Source organism: Esox lucius, chromosome 1 (genome assembly GCF_011004845.1).
Source record: "Esox lucius isolate fEsoLuc1 chromosome 1, fEsoLuc1.pri, whole genome shotgun sequence".
NCBI lineage: Eukaryota > Metazoa > Chordata > Actinopteri > Esociformes > Esocidae > Esox > Esox lucius.
In genome coordinates, this window is record NC_047569.1 from 12,112,666 (window position 1) to 12,130,535 (window position 17,870).

A 17,870-nucleotide genomic window follows, 5' to 3' on the forward strand; every position below is an offset into this window, starting at 1 on the left:
CCTAATACAAATCCTAAATTGCTGGCCCTCAATCCCCTATCACATGATGTGCCAGCTCTAAAGATATCACTCCTGCTGCTCTAAAGATATCACCATGCCAGCCAGGATGCCTGCAGGTCCCAGGTTCCCTATGTTTTTAACAATGTCTGGTACAGACAGGGAGGGTACCAGTTGTTCTGTCTCAGGTTCATGGAATCCTGCCATTCCTGTAAACCTGCTATAGAGACAGTTCGTCAACCACTGAAGAACCTCCTTTGTGGGTTCTCTGGTCAGGGGGTTATAGTCATCAGCCATATACATCATCACAGACTGAAGTTGTGGAACATGGGCCTTATGAATTGGAACATCTAAATCCAAATCCACCAGAGGTACACAAGGACACACAAAGTCGAACAAAGGCTGACGTGGTAGCAATACCAGGGCTCTCTCTTCCCCGGATGCTTCCAGGGCTGTATTCAAATGGATGGCGCAGTAAGGAACTGGCAGGCAGCAGTAGCAGATTTGCGCAACATAATAGGAACCAGCACAAAAAAGGAACTAGTCCTGTTGCAAAATGCTCAAAATAATTAAGGGAACACTTAAATCACACATTGGGCCTCGATGACGGAAATATATTAAAGATCAAAATGTTTACTGTACATTGTGTAAAAACAAAATGACGTTACAACTGTCAATGGAAACCAAAATCAGCAATCGATTGACGGCAGGATTCAAACTCACAAAAAAAATGTCATTACTCATAATGTGACTCAGTAGTGTGTATGGCCCCCACGTGCCTGTATGCACCCCACGTGCCTGTATGCACCCCACGTGCCTGTATGCACCCCACGTGCCTGTATGCACCCCATGTGCCTGTATGTTGTTGCAGGCAGCATAATGTTCATCAAAGCATCTCCAGACGTTTTCATGTCTGTCACATTTGCTCAGTGTGAACCTGCTCTCATCTGTTAAGAGAATGGGGCGCCAATGACGGACCTGCCAATTGTGGTATTCTCTGGCGAATGCCAATCAAACTGCACAGTGCTGGGCATTGTGCACAGGTCCCACTAGAGGACATCGGATCCTCTTGCTAACCTCATAGTCTGTTTGCGACAGTTTGGTCAGAAACATGCACACCAGTAGCCTAGTGGAGGTAATTTTGTAGGGCTCTGGCAGTGCTCCTCCTGTTCCTCCTCACACAAAGAAGCAGATACCTTTCCTGTTGCTGGGTTGATGCCCTTCTTTGGCCCTGTCCAGCTCTCCTCATGTAATGGCCTGTCTCTTGGTATCTCTTGAGTCTGTACTGGGAGACACAGCAAACCTTTTTGCAATGGAACTTATGGATGTGTCATCCTGGAGGAGCTGGACTACCTGTGCAAACTGAATTGGCTGCAGGTACCGCCTCGTGCTACCAGTAGTGACACTTGTCCACCTTCTGAACCCATACCCTTTTTGGGGGTTGTCTTGCTGTTGCCTCTCCAGTGCACCTGTTGTCACCTTCATTTGCACCAAAACAGGTGACATTGATTCACAATTGCTTATGCTTCCTAACTGGACAGATAGATATCAAGTTAATTGATTTGGCGTTATAGTGTGATGATTACATGTTCCCTTAATATTTTTCAGCAGTGTTTGTATGCAAAATATTAATGTCTGCATTGCTTTATGGAACAATAACCTGTACACTTCATATTCAATGTGCCTTCTGAAATTACCCCAATATCACACTTTGTACATTTGTTTGTTGATATCTCAAAGGACGGTGAAAAGGCAGCCGACAGAATTCTGACAATTTTCAACACAAGCTTATGCTAATTCTAATAAATGGAGCCTCCATCCTTCCCGTCGTTGTACTCTCCTTTTGTTGTTTTCAGTTGAGTTTAGCATGAGAAACATTAAAAGGATGATCCCCAACTCAGCGCCTCATGTCCAGCTCACCCAAAGCCGTGACAGCGAGGCTACATGGTGGCAAAGTGTGGCCAGTGCCACCCTATGGTGAAGCTTTGCCACCCCACCGTCCACCCCAGTTACGCAAAGCAAAGCAGTCAGAACGCAGAGAAAATACACTGTCACTGTGGTCAACAAACAGTTAACAAAGTCCTTTGACGCTGACTTAACTACAGTGTATCACTGTGATAGGCTACTTTGAATAGCATCCACTGCCTTGATCTCTGTGGAGAAGTGGGAATATTTGATATTGTCCAACGAAAAGGATAATCGGGGGAGTAAATGCTGATTCAAATGTTAACTCTATATTATTTATTGCCACCTTTACATGCCTACTGTTAATTGTTGCCATGTTTCAGAACATTTTAACTTACACTTAGCCTACTGAGATGTAGCTAGCTACAGATGATGGATTTTATTATTTATTTAACACAGTTCCTTTGCTTTCTAGAATTAGCAAGGGATGTTGCACATGATTTAGAAAAGTTAGTTTAATAGAAGATAAACAAATGTGGTTGACCCCACGTGAAATATGTCAAAAAACCACATTGTTAATTATAGCCTAAGGTTTATGGCAACAAATATATACAGCTCTGGAAAAAAATTAAGAGACCACTGCAAAATTATCAGTTTCTCTGGGTTTACTATTCATAGGTATGTGTTTTTGTAAAATGAACAGTTTTGTTTTATTCTACAAACCCGATTCCAAAAAAGTTGGGCAAAAAGGGAGTAAAAAAGGAATGGAATAATTTACAAATCTCATAAACTTATATTTAATTCACAATAGAATATAGATAACATATTGAATGTTGAAAGTGAGATATTTTGTAATGTTATGCCAAATATTGGCTCATTTTGGATTTCATGAGAGCTACACATTCCAAAAAAGTTGGGACAGGTAGCAATAAGAGGCCGGAAAAGTTAAATGTACAGATAAGGAACAGCTTGAGGACCAATTTGCAACTTATTATGTCAATTGGCAACATGATTGAGTATAAAAAGAGCCTCTCAGAGTGGCAGTGTCTCTCAGAAGTCAAGATGGGCAGAGGATCACCAATTCCCCCAATGCTGCGGCAAAAAATAGTGGAGCAATATCCGAAAGGAGTTTCTCAGAGAAAAATTGCAAAGAGTTTGAAGTTATCATCATCTACAGTGCATAATATCATCCAAAGATTCAGAGAATCTGGAACAATCTCTGTGCATAAGGGTCAAGGCCGGAAAACCATACTGGATGCCCGTGATCTTCGGGCCCTCAGACGGCACTGCATCACATACAGGAATGATACTGTAATGGAAATCACAACATGAGCTCAGGAATACTTTCAGAAAACATTGTCGGTGAACACAATCCACCGTGCCATTCGCCGTTGCCGGCTAAAACTCTATAGGTCAACAAAGAAGCCGTATGTGAACAGGATCCAGAAGCGCAGGCGTTTTCTCTGGGCCAAGGATCATTTAAAATGGACTGTGGCAAAGTGGAAAAGTGTTCTGTGGTCAGACGAATCAAAATTTGAAGTTCATTTTGGAAAACTGGGACGCCATGTCATCCGGACTAAAGAGGACAAGGACAACCCAAGGTGTTATCAGCGCTCAGTTCAGAAGCCTGCATCTCTGATGGTGAGGGGTTGCGTGAGTGCGTGTGGCATGGGCAGCCTACACATCTGGAAAGGCACCATCAATGCTGACAGTTATTTCCAAGTTCTAGAACAACATATCCTCCCATCCAGACGTCGTCTCTTTCAGGGAAGACATTGCATTTTCCAACATGACAATGCCAGACCACATACTGCATCAATTACAATGTCATGGCTGCATAGAAGAAGGATCCAGGTACTGAAATGGCCAGCCTGCAGTCCAGATCTTTCACCCATAGAAAACATTTGGCGCATCATAAAGAGGAAGGTGCGACAAAGAAGACCAAAGACAGTTGAGCAACTAGAATTTGACAAGAATGGGACAACATTCCTATTCATAAACCTGAGCAACTTGTCTCCTCAGTCCCCAGACATTTGCAGTCTGTTATAAAAAGAAGAGGGGATGCCACACAGTGGTAAACATGGCCTTGTCCCAACTTTTTGGAGATGTGTTGATGCCATGAAATTTAAAATCAACTCATGTTTCCCTTAAAGTGATACATTTTCTCAGTTTAAACATTTGATATGTCATCTATGTTGTATTCTGAATAAAATATAAAAATTTGAATTGCATTCTGTTTTTATTCACAATTGTACAGTGTCCCAACTTTTTTGGAATCGGGTTTGTATAATCTACAGACAACATTACTCCCAAATTCCAAATAATAATATTGACATTTAGAGGATTTATTTCCAGAAAATAACAACTGGTGAAAATAACAAAAAAAGATGCTTTCAGACCTCAAATAATGCAAAGAAAAATTCATATTCATTTTCCAACAACAAAATACTAATGTTTTAATTTAGGAATAGTCCAGAAATCGATATTTGGTGGAATAACCCAGATTTTTTATCACAGCTTTCATGTGTCTTGGCATGCTCTTCACCAGTCTGTCAAATTGCTGTAGGGTGACTTTATGCCACTCCTGGCACAAACATTTCACAGTGGGTGCGAGACACTGTGGCTTGTAGGCCTCTCCAGGTCTCCATCTAACCATTAGACGACCAGGTGTTGGGCAAAGCTGGAAATTTGACTCCTCAAAGAAGATGACCTTGGCACTTCTTTTCTTCTCATTAATGAAAGGCTTTTTTCTAGCTTTGCATGACTTCAGCCCATCCCCTAGGAGCCTGTTTCAAACTGTCCTCGCCATGTACTTCACCCCAGGTGCTGCTTGCCATTCTTTTTGTAGGTCACTTGATGTTATCCTATGGTTGTTGAGTGACATTCGAATGAGTTGACAGTCTTCTCGGTTAGTGGACAGTTGTTTTCGCCCTCTGCCAGTCTGTAGCTTTGTTTGTCCGCAATATCTGTTACTTGACCTTGTTGTTATGAACCACCATCTTTGAAATTTTCAGGATGGAAGCAACCTGACGCTCACTCTGTCCCTCTGCCAGTAAAGCCAGAATTGAACCCTGAATAGTAATTTATGTATTCAAATTTTTATTCAATTACACTTACTGAAATGTGCACAGGTCCCTGACACTCAAAGGCACCGGTGAACTCACCTTCTGCATCACCTGACACTACTCCAGGGGAAAGATTTCTTTGACAGTAAAATAACTGTTGTACTTCTGTGAATTCTTCTGTTGGATGTAAGTGTGCAGAGCAGATGCCTGAGTGAACTCCATTTGGTTATGATCAATGGGTGATGATGAAACAGTAATTAAACACAACCACACATACAGATATACAAATATACAGCATAATATTTCATTTAACTGTAAATTAAATATTAGTCCTATACTCTCTTATTGGATGTGATCTTCTGTTTGTCTGATTTATTTTTTTAATCAAGATATGTTTTATTTCTTCTGTTCTGAAACAGTATATTAGAGGATTGATCATAGGAGGGAGAAGGCTATACAACATAACAATACCAGTACGTACATCAGGGCTCAATGTAATGCCTATATTACTAAACAGATACATAAGACATCTTGGTATATAATAGAGGGCAATGATGATCAGCTGCCCACTGCAGGTAGAAAGGGTTTTGATTCGGCCTTGGGTACTCGCAATCTTAAGCACTGCAATGATAATTGAACAGTAAGAGAATATTATGAAGGCAAGAGGTCCAAGTAAAACCACCATTGCCGCAACAAATATTGGAAAGCAAAAAAGGCCCCAGTTAGTGCATGCAAGTGTTGTCACAGCAAAGTGATCACAGTAACAATGAAGAATAGTGTTTTTGGCACAGTAAGGAAGAAGATAGGCTCTAATAACAATAGAAAGACAAAAAGGCTGTGCAAGCACCCATGCAGTGACATTTAGTATGTAAACTGTAGAGTTCTTCATAATCATTGGGTATTTGAGTGGGTAACAGATTGCAACATATCTGTCTAAAGCCATTATTAAGAGGATAAAACTAGTTACAGTTCCACAATAGTGCACTAGGTACATTTGCAAAAAACAACTAAAGAATGAAATTACACCTGCCTGAAACCAGTACTTGGCAATAATCTTAGGTAAAGTGGTGTTGCTAAAGATTAGGTCACACACAACCAGATTCAAATATATGAAATACATAGGTTTATGGAGAACATTTTGAGTTGCCAACAAGATAAGAACAACAGCATTTCCTATCAAAGTGACAAAATAAACCAGGAAAAATACAGTGGAGACAAAGCCATAAACCTCTGGCTGAAGTCCAGGGAAACCAACGATGACAAACTCTTTCACAAAGCTCAGATTCCCTTCTGACATGTTGATGCTGACTTCTTTTGATACCAACAATCTGGAAAATGAAGAATATTTTTGTTACAGAATATGATCCACTATAATGATTATATGGGTTTCTATTAGGTGTTTTTTATATCAAATATATGCTCTCATTGATTTTATACTTTAGTCAGGGCCTGGGTCTGATGTAACATAAATACAATAAGTAAAAATGAATATACATGAATATAATATACTTATCAATATAAGAAAATGCCCTTACCTTGGTTACAAGAAACTAAAATATGAGAGGCACCACACTTCTTGAGAAGCCCTTTTCTAATGATCCTGCGGATATACTGTGTTCTATACTTGTATGCTCATAATTTATGCATTCAGTAACCATGTCATTGCCACACATTGCCAGTGACATTGACCAGTTCTGTGGAGTGTCAAGCCACAAGGGAAAGAAATATCCAGCAGGTTAACATTGGCATGTGATCTGCAGTGATTAGGGAGCCAATTCCTTACAATCAAGTTTGACTGGCTGGCTCAACTACATCATTAGTTATCATGGTACAGTACTTTTTATTACTATCTATAGGCACTGTAGCTATAGAATGTGGTTTGACTCTTTGTGGTCCAATAAGACTATTGCACACTTAGAATATGTTTTCATTTCGGGATTGCTAAAAAGATGCAGTAAATAAATAAATTGACCACAGAACATAAAAGATAGTAGAAGGTCACTATCATTGGCGCACAGTCAAAAACTGATATAAGCTAGTGAACATGAATTCCAAATCCCTTTTGATTCATTCATTCTAACAGACACAATGTACAACGTTGTTTCCAAATACGTTGTTGTTGTTGAATAGTGTAGTGGTTAGAGATGCAGGCTGCAGAACAACAGCTCCTGCATTCGCCTCCCATGACAGTCAAAACGCATTACGCCTGAGGTTCAGGACAGACGAAAGCTTTACTGGCTACAACTCTACGTAGCTACGTAATAGGAAGCCTAAACTAAAACTGTTGGATATTGGGATTTGTTCAGGATAGACAAACACTTCGCTTGCTTCACGATTCTCTTGTGTTTTCATTTGACAAAAAAGTCAGTTATTGTTAGTGATGGCCATTCGAGCAGCGTTCTTCTAGCAGCAGGATAATATGCTAGCAGTGCTAACTCAGATTTTCTTTTTCAAAATAAAAGCCATCATTGAACTACAGTGGATATAAAAAGCCTACACACCCCTGTTAAAATGCCAGGTTCTTGTGATGAGATAGATAAATCATGTAAGAACTTTTTCCACTTTTAATGTGACCTATAATGTGAACAATTAAATTGAAAAACAAACTGAAATCTATGGGGGTGGGGGAACCTCACAATAACCTGGTTGCATTAGTGTGCACACCTTTAAACTAATATTTTGTTGAAGCACCTTTTGATTTCATTACAGCACTCAGTCTTTTTGGGTATGGGTCTATAAGCATGGCACATCTTGACAAGGCAATATTTGCCCACTCTTCTTTGCAAAAGCACTCCAAATCTGTCAGATTGCGAGGACATCTCCTGTGCAAAGCCCTTTTCAGATCACCCCACAGATGTTCAATTGAAGTCTGGACTATGGCTGGGACATTCCAAAACGTTAATCTTCTTCTGAATGCATGTTTTTGTGGATTTGGTTGTGTGCTTTGGGTCATTGTCGTGCTGAAAGGTGAACTTCCTCTTCATCTTCAGCTTTCTAACGTTCGCCTGAAGGTCTTGTGCCAAAATTGCCTGGTATTTGGAACTGTTCATAATTCCCTCCACCCTGACTAAGGACCCGGTTCCAGCTGAAGAAAAACAGCCCCAAAGCATGATGATGCCACCACCATGCTTCACTGTGGGTTTGGTGTTCTTTGGGTGATGTGCAGTGTTGTTTTTGCGCCAAACATACCTTTTGGAATTATCGCCAGAAAGTTCAACCTTGGTTTCTTTAGACCATAACACATTTTCCCACATTTTTATACTTCTTGCTTCAAGATTATTACTTAGGTAATTATTATTATTACTTTAATGTACCAAGATGTCATCTGCTGACATAGGATATTTTTGTAATCCCAAAACAACAAAGTTAAAGTCCCAGTTTGTCTATGAATTTGTTAAACAGTTTATAAATCCCGTAGGAAAAACAGGCAGTCTGTTAAATGAACCCAAAGGGATCCGTCATTAATAATTTGATAAATGAAGTAACATCCCTAGCGACTGTGTGTGTATGTGCATGACTTTTCACATTGAATATTCATAGCTCATTTTTAACCAGATTTGCGGCAAACAGTGAGCTAACGTAGAAAAATAGAAACAACAAAAATATAATTTTCTCTTAATTTCTCTCAACATGGAAAGTTACATGATGGTAAAATAAAAAAGACATTAATTAATAATAATTAAAAAAATTCCAGTTGAGTTTTCAGTTAGAATATTTTGGAGTCTGTACTAATCTAAACATATTCATAACACTATTAAAGAATTCTGATGCCTAAAAAAGTCAGTGAAATTTAACTACGATGGCATCTTATAAACAAGATAAAATGTATATCTAAACAAAAAAGCAAGTCCCAAAACCATTGTTTGTGCATGCGTGGTGGAGACAGGAACAACAAGACAGAAACCCAGACACATACACACATCACTAATGACACAGAAGGGAATGTGATGAAAGACAGAACCTGTAATTAGCCAGCAATCCCTTGACACTCAATTTGTTCTATGTTGTTGAAACATATTGCCTATGAGAATCAAATTCACTACAAACTTTGAAGTCTTGCAAAAACATGACAACATGCATGCCGTGAACTTTGAAGGTGTGTCAGGAGTGTATATTCATAGAGGCTAAGGGAAGTCAGTCTCCATCGCATTTACCTCATTGGCAGATTGGCAACAGATGCTGAGCTGCTGTCAGTTCTTTTAAAATATTTGTTGAGCTCGTGAAGGAATGTAAGCAAATGGACGGTCCTTAGTCAATGGACATTGTCATTCTCTGACAAACATTAGGGACCCATTCTTACCTTTAGACAATGATGAAATCATATATTCCTACCCAAGCACTTTTTCTCTAATATCTCATGTCTATTAGCCTCCTACCCCCCCAAACAAAAAATCATGCTGTCTAATCAGCATCTTGATATGCCACACAATTAAGGTGGATGTATTATCTCGGCAAAGGAGAAGTGCCCACTAACACAGATTTAGACAGATTTGTGAATATTTGAGAGAAATAGGCCTCTTGTGTACATAGAGAAAGTCTGAGATCGTTGAGTTCAGCTCATGATGAATGGGGGCCAAAACAAAAGTGTGGCGTTTTGTTCAGTATACATGTCTTTGTACACCACATATTTCCTGTGGACTTCTATGTGCTTCTGTGTTGGTCATATTGTGGTGGGTTTGACAATGTGGGCAGTGATACAGCTGCCAACACAATGATCATCTTGATAACTGTAGCAGGTCATCTGCTACTAAAACTGTCTGATGCATCTGTTCAATAAGAACAGGACCAAATATAATATCACTTGTGTGTGTTAAAAGAAATTAGTATGGTGCTTACTTTTTTAAGGCTTATGGACAAACGAATGATCTCGAAACATAATAGAACTCTTCAAATATTGAGACACTATATTACAAACTCTACAGCTACATAAAACAGCACAGCCAAACGCGTATCTGCAAATGTCAATAATTTGAATATATTTTAAAGAGCCCTTTTTGTATTGGCAGATGTTACAAAATGCTTAACTTGTACAGATACATGGTTTCTGTTGCAAAATCAGTCTTAAATAGAATGGACTCAACCTAACAGCTTTTGAGCTACGCTACATAAGCTACCATCAGTATAATGCCATCCCTTTTTCTTCTGGCTGACTGCCTGACTACCCATTGTTAAATAGCGTAGTGGTTAGAGACGCGGACTGCCACGTAGTCGACTGGGGTTCAATCTTTGCTACGGATAAAACGAATTAGGATTTGTTCAGGATAAAATACAACTTTGCAGGCAATAGCTACATTACAGTAAGCCTAAAGTAAAACTGTTTATGGTTATATTGTGATGGACGAACTGCACTGATAATTGACATGGCTCTCGATTTCCATTTACATGGCGTAGTGGTTAGATATTCAACTGCCATTGTTTTCAAAGAAACAAACCAGCCATGGAGTGATTGGAGTCATTGTTTTCATTGTAAGTACTATATTGCTAGCTAGCCATATACAGTAATCTCTTTCTAATTTAACAGGCTGAATGTAGTGTAACAGGTTGAATGTAGTGTAACAGGTTGAATGTAGTGGTTGTTGGTTTGGATCTCAGCTAATTTAGGGAATTCGTTTTGAGAACCGCAGAGTTTCGACTAATTGTTCGCCAGAATAAAGACGCTTGAACAGGAATCTGCTGTCTTCCGTGTGTCAATGTCATTACCAAAGAAACATGGAACAAACTAACGTGTCCTGCTGTGCTTTGGTGTCTGGTTGGTGCCTTGGTTTGTCGATTCAGGTTTACAAACCCTGCGTGGCTTCAAACCAAACACCATATCGGCCGGTTGCAAATAACAGAGATTCCCAGCCATACAATTTGCAATGTTCCTTCGACGCTGTAAGCCAGGTGCACTTTTTGTAGTTACTCGATTAACATCACATCTCTACACCAGTGTTGCCAGATTTTATTGACTGTAAACTGCAAAATCACCCACAGACTCCACAATAAAACCGCCTGAACGCAATTTTTTTCCATACAACCACATGTGTATATTGACCCGCCCAATCCCGTTTTTGCCCACACAATGTAATTAAAAATAGCCCAATTATGCAGAACCCCCCCCCCCCCATCTGGCAAAAATGCTCTATACACGTATCACATGCAAACAAGATTTTTTCTCTTCAAAAGTATTAATATTCAATCAAGAGAGAAGTTATCTGCTTTGATCAACTGAACAATTAAATGTTTTGTTCTAATATATGGTTGTCAACTTTTCAGAAGAGAGAAATAAATACTATATTAATAATATGTATTTTTATTAGTATGTAAATGTCAGGTACCAATATATTTACATTTTGTTGGTTTACACTGTGTCACTGAGTCTAGTGAGGTCTGATCAGTTTAAAAGTTATTCTTCCACAGAGAAAGAGGAGTAGGTAATTAAGTGGGAAGACGAGGACAATGCTGATCATACTTGGTCCTGTTCTTGGTTGAACATTACATATTGTGGGGGAAGGGCAGTGCCTGTATTGCATCCAACTAGTTATCTGCCAGGTCAATCGAGAGTATGTTGTCTGTCATATGAGTACAAATCATTACATCATTCTGGCTAGAAGGTATAAATGACCGATGGGTTAACCTTTCAAATCAGACCACAGTTATGTGGCTCACAAGCTTCAACTGAAAATTCAGTATATATTTTGTAATTGTTTATCTAGTGAAACCATCTTGAGGTAAGTTTCAATCAGTAACTCTAATCTTATGATGATTTGATCAATATTAATTTGTAGTTACAGCATGTGTTTACTATTTGGCCTTATCTGGAAATCATTAATAAGTGTGTTGACCTACTGCATATATTGAATGTGTAGATTTTTTTTAATTTACAGTTTGATGCAAGCAATACTTGAAGACCTGTGCTGCAATGAGCTCCATTAAGAACATCATCATGCAAAACACCTCTATTGTACGCCCTCAATATTTCTTCATTACTGGCTTCCATGACATTCCTCATAATTTCGTCATAATTTATTATATATTCTTGTGCATTGCCTTTATTGTTTCTGTTTCTGGGAACTCCACTGTCATTTGTATTATATTCACTAAACGCAGTCTTCACGTCCCAAAGTATATTGGCATTTTAAACCTGGCCTTGGCTGACTTAGGTGAGAGCAGTGCACTAATTCCTAATCTGATTAAGACCTTTCTTTTTGATTCACAGTACATCAGCTATGACGCATGTATGGCCAATATGTTCTTTGTGTATTTCTTTGGTTGTTTGCAGGCTTTATGTCTTGTTGTTCTGGCATGTGATAGGTTAGTTGCTATATGCTTGCCTCTACGATATAACACGCTGCTCACTAACGCTACCATGTCTGCCATGATTACAGGGGTGTGGGTAGCCGATGTGGTCGTTATTGGCACAATGACAGTTTTGGTCACTAGACTGTCTTACTGTAAAACCATTGTTATTGACAGTTATTTCTGTGATCATGGTTGTCTCTACAGAATGGCCTGCAATGACAATTCAGTCAATAACATCATTGCAAATGTATGTATGGTACTATTCCTTCATGCACCTTTAATTTTCATAGTCCTGTCCTATGTCTGTATTTTATTTGCCCTGTTTAGAATTACTACCTGGGAGGGTCGTGTAAGGGCTCTAAAGACGTGTGTGTCACACATTCTAGTAGTCGCAGTTTATTTTCTTACACTTATATCTACTTTCATTGCTGCACTAACTGATGCTCTGCATCCCAATACCAGAATTTTCTGTTTGTCTCTTGCTTCGGTTATCCCTTCCATGCTGAATCCAATCATTTATGTTTTGAATACTGATGAAATGAAAGAGTTTTTGAAGAAAATGCTCCATAAGAAAATCTCTAGGATATTACCAAGAAATTGATCCGCTACAGTACTGCATAGTTACAAGAAGAGATGTTTAAGGAGAGCAGATTGCTTTGTCCCTGACAGGTAACCCTAATTCCAACTACTTACCTGGTCAAATAACAGAAACACAGATATTTATATATTGTAATTCTATTACTTCAAATTCTGAAATGTTGTGTCCTTTTGTGATGCCAATCACTCATCGGTAGTGGAATTTTATGTAACTCCAACTAATTAGTCAGAGGCTGAGGATGTTTGTTATGAATGTATGATCATGTACAATATGTCTCACTAACACTGTACTGACTTTTGAGTTATGACTCTTTTGTCCATAATACATTTAATGAATTACAGATTATAAAATGTTTATGACTTATAGTTACTGTCATCCTTTCACATGCTTATGTATGCATTTGAATATGTTGTTTGTTTTTTATCGATAGTTGATTATCACATAATGGACGTTGTGATGCATTCCATGACACACCTGAATCTACTAATCCACCAATTATAAAACCTCTGTCAAAGAAAGACCTGTTTTGTTCAGGGGTCCCCAGGAGAGGCTTGAGAACCACTGCTACAGTTGGCCTCTGTCATTTAAGGTGTTATCGCCATCTAGTGGAATTAATGAATGCATAATATTCAAACTGGGGACCAGTGGTTAATAAAATAACAAAGCATACTCTCTGCCCCAGTTTTTGCAAACAGCTTAGGTTTGGGGCTGGAGAAATATAACTTTTTGACATTCGTCGACAGAGCCTGATCATCCATGAAAAATGAAAGTTTGAACCACAGTTTGTTTCCATTTACTTTGCAAACACATATAACACGTTATGTGACAATTACCTGTACTCACTTATAATGCACAGCACTGTCAGTTATCTGAATTATTTTTATTGGATATGCTGTAGCTTTCTTTTGATAATGTATGCTTTCAACAAACATCTGTCCAGTAATTCATGTTACTAAAAGCAAAAACATACTATGTATTTTCAGTTGTCAAAGAAATGTAGAATCTCGAAGACTACATATATTTGAAATTATACTAGTTGCAGAATGAATGTATTTATTTACCACAATGCATGTTGAATGTTAATCTACTATCATCATTTATTAAACAGAAATGTCCACAGAACAATGATCTTAAGAGAGGAATTACATAAATGTAAAAATGGGAATTATTTGTGCCATGTTTCTTAAGATGTTAGTGCACCCCATAAGTCTTCAATGCATGTACAAATATTGTTTTTCTCAAATGTCACATTTTACACCCCTCTTAGTGAGCATGTCTCCTTTTCTGTAACATCTTACATTTATATTATCATTCAGAGCAGATGTAAAATCTACTGTATATTATTCCCTTGTAATTGGCTTGGGATATCAAAATATTGCTCTTCTCAATGCTAGTCTCCCATTAACTGAAGTAATACTTTCCTATAAACCAGGGGATCTGAAACTTTTTCAGCCCAGTATTAACATTATTAATAGAATATCCAAGCTAATGTTAATTTTCTTCCAATAAAAACACTTAGATACAATTATCTAAGTGGTATACCCTTACTCAGTGGTAATGCCTAAACCTGGAAATAAAACCAAACATTTGATCAGTTTGGGAGCATTTTTTCTGGATTTAGAACACACATGTATGTGATTTATTAGACACTATCGAGAGGGACCCACACTAGTGAGTGTCTACACACTACTGAATTTATTGCTGTATTTGCTTTTCCTGACAGTTGAGCAGATCATGTAGCAGGGCTGACTTCAGTCAGAAATTGTGGAATGATGCTTGTGCCCTTTTAGTGACAAAATGCATTTACTGAACCATTGTACTGCAGCCAGTGAGTGTTGTGGAGTGATTTAAACTTAAAAGGAAGAAGAAAGGTCCCGTAAGAAAGGTCCCGTAACATCTCCCTTCCCTGCTGCTGAGGCAGAGATTGTAACAAACAGAGAGTGGAGTTTCACTTAGCTGGATAAAAAAACAATAATAAATGAAATAATTATAAATGCAATTTGAAAAAAAAACAGATGTTAGTTACATCCCAAGAAACAAAAAGCCCTTCTGTCTGATCTGAGCCTGGTTCATCTATTGGTTTAATCGTAGGTTCCAGCCGTTAGGGAGTTTTCGAAAGCCAATGTGCATTAACATTTTCATTGCTTTTTCTTTAGGGTTATGGATAGGTAACTTTAGGGGTATCAGCACACTGTGACATGTAAAAAGGGCTTTATAAAATACATTTATTTTTTTGGATGTTTATATAGAGTGGGGAGAACAAGTATTTGATACATTGCCGATTTAGCAGTTTTTTTTATCATAGGTAATCTTCCACTGTGAGTGACGGAATCTAAAACAAAAATTCAAAAAATCACATTGTATGATTTTTAAGTAATTAATTTGCATTTTATTGCATGACATACAGACAGGTGCTGGTCATATAATTACAATATCATCAAAAAGTTGATTTATTTCAGTAATTCCATTCAAAAAGTGAAAAACACACAGACTGATATATTTCAAGTGTTTTTTCTTATAATTTTGATGATTATAACTGACAACTAATGAAAATCCCAAATTCAGTATCTCAGAAAATCTGAATATTACTTAAGACCAATACAAAAAAAATAGTTTTAGAAATGTTGGCCAACTGAAAAGTATGAACATGAAAAGTATGAGCATGTACAGCACTCAATACTTAGTTGGGGCTCCTTTTGCCTGAATTACTGCAGCAATGCGGAGTGGCATGGAGTCGATCAGTCTGTGGCACTGCTCAGGTGTTATGAGAGCCCAGGTTGCTCTGATAGTGGCCTTCAGCTCTTCTGCATCGTTGGGCCTGGCGTATCGCATCTTCCTCTTCACAGTAGCCCATCGATTTTCTATAGGGTTAAGGTCAGGCGAGTTTGCTGGCCAATTAAGAACAGGGATAACATGGTCCTTAAACCAGGTTCTGGTAGCTTTGGCACTGTGTGCAGGTGCCAAGTCCTGTTGGAAAATGAAATCTGCATCTCCATAAAATTGGTCAGCAGCAGGAAGCATGAAGTGCTCTAAAACTTCCTGGTAGACAGCTGCGTTGACCTTGGACCTCAGAAAACACAGTGGACCAACACCAGCAGATGACATGGCACCCCAAACCAACACTGACTGTGGAAACTTTACACTGGACTTCAAGCAACGTGGATTCTGTGCCTCTCCTCGCTTCCTCCAGACTCTGGGACCTTGATTTCCAAAGGAAATGCAAAATGTACTTTCATCAGAGAACATAACTCAGCAGCTGTCCAGTCCTTTTTGTCTTTAGCCCAGACGAGACACTTCTGACGCTGTGTCTTGTTCAAGAGTGGCTTGACACAAGGACTGCTACTGCTGAAACCCATGTCTTGCATAAGTCTGAGCGTGGTGGTTCTTGAATCACTGACTCCAGCTGCAGTCCACTCTTTGTGAATCTCCCCCACATTTTTGAATGGGTTTTGTTTCACAATCCTCTCCAGGGTGCGGTTATCCCTATTGCTTGTACACTTTTTTCCACCACATCTTTTCCTTCCCTTCGCCTCTTTATTAATGTGCTTGGACACAGAGCTCTGTGAACAGCCAGCCTCTTTAGCAATGACCTTTTGTGTCTTGCCTTCCTTGTGCAAGGTGTCAATGGTCGTCTTTTGGACAGCTGTCAAGTCAGCAGTCTTCCCCATGATTGTGTAGCCTACAGAACTAGATTGAGAGACCATTTAAAGGTCTTTGCAGGTGTTCTGAGTTAATTAGCTGATTAGAGTGTGGCACCAGGTGTCTTCAATATTGAACATTTTCACAATTCTAATTTTCTGAGATACTGAATTTGGGGTTTTCATTAGTTGTCAGTTATAATCATCAAAATTAAAAGAAAAAAACACTTGAAATATATCAGTATGTGTGGAATGAATGTATACACTATACAAGTTTCACTTTTAGAATGGAATTACTGAAATAAATCAACTTTTAGATGATATTGTAATTATATGACCAGCACCTGTAAGTATTTGATACATCAGTAAAGCAGAACTTAATATTTGGTACAGAAACCTTTGTTTGCAATTACAGAGATCATACGTTTCCTGTAGTTCTTGACAAGGTTTGCACACACTGCAGCAGGGATTTTGGCCCATTCCTCCATACAGACCTTCTCCAGACCCTTCAGGTTTCAGGGCTGTCGCTGGGCAATACAGACTTTCAGCTCCCTCCAAATATTTTCTATTGGGTTCAGGTCTGGAGACAGGCTAGGCCACTCCAGGACCTTGAGATGCTTCTTAAGGAGCCACTCTTTAGTTGCCCTGACTATGTGTTTCGGGTAGTTGTCATGCTGGAAGACCCAGCCACGACCCTTCTTCAATGCTCTTACGATACATGGCCCCATCCATCCTCCCCTCAATACGGTGCAGTCGTCATGTCCCCTTTGCAGAAAAGCATCCCCAAAGAATGATGTTTTCATGCTTCATGGTTGGGATGGTGTTCTTGGGGTTGTCCTCATCCTTCCTCTTCCTCCAAACATGGCGAGTGGACCAAAAAGCTCTATTTTTGTCTCATCGGACCACATGACCTTCTCCCATTCCTCCTCTGGATCATCCAGATAGTCATTGGCAAACTTCAGACGGGCCTGGACATGCGCTGGCTTGAGCAGGGGGACCTTGCGTGCGCTGCAGGATTTTAATCCATGACGGCGTAGTGTGTTACTAATGGTTTTCTATGAGTCTGTGGTCCCAGCTCTCTTCAGGTCATTGACCAGGTCCTGCCATGTAGTTCTGGGCTGATCCCTCACCTTCCTCATGATCATTGATGCCCCACGAGTTGAGATCTTGCATGGAGCCCCAGACCGAGGGGGATTGACCGTCATCTTGAACTTCTTCCATTTTCTAATAATTACGGCAACAGTTGTTGCCTTCTCACCAAGCTGCTTGCCTATTGTCCTGTAGCCCATCCCAGCCTTGTGCAGGTCTACAATTGTATCCCTTATGTCCTTACACAGCTCTCTGGTCTTGGCCACTGTTTGATTGAGTAGTTGACAGGTGTCTTTT

General features: G+C 39.2%; 2 protein-coding genes across 2 annotated transcripts; one reads left to right on the plus strand and one right to left on the minus strand.

Moving 5' to 3' along the window:
* Nucleotides 1-5,286: 5,286 nt before the first annotated feature.
* On the minus strand, nt 5,287-6,264 carry LOC105031653 (olfactory receptor 2AT4-like). The gene has a single exon (XM_010906209.1). It carries the CDS (start codon nt 6,262-6,264, stop codon nt 5,287-5,289), a length of 978 nt encoding a protein of 325 aa, XP_010904511.1.
* Nucleotides 6,265-11,868: 5,604 nt separating this feature from the next.
* Nucleotides 11,869-12,849, plus strand: LOC105031652 (olfactory receptor 51I1-like). The gene has a single exon (XM_010906208.2). The coding sequence runs from the start codon at nt 11,869-11,871 to the stop codon at nt 12,847-12,849; it is 981 nt and encodes a 326-aa protein (XP_010904510.2).
* The last annotated feature ends 5,021 nt before the right edge of the window (nt 12,850-17,870 follow it).

Excerpts from the sequence above, each read along its gene's own strand:
- LOC105031653 (XM_010906209.1), bottom strand. The coding sequence starts at position 6,264 with ATGTCAGAAGGGAATCTGAGCTTTGTGAAAGAGTTTGTCATCGTTGGT.
- LOC105031652 (XM_010906208.2), top strand. The coding sequence starts at position 11,869 with ATGAGCTCCATTAAGAACATCATCATGCAAAACACCTCTATTGTACGC.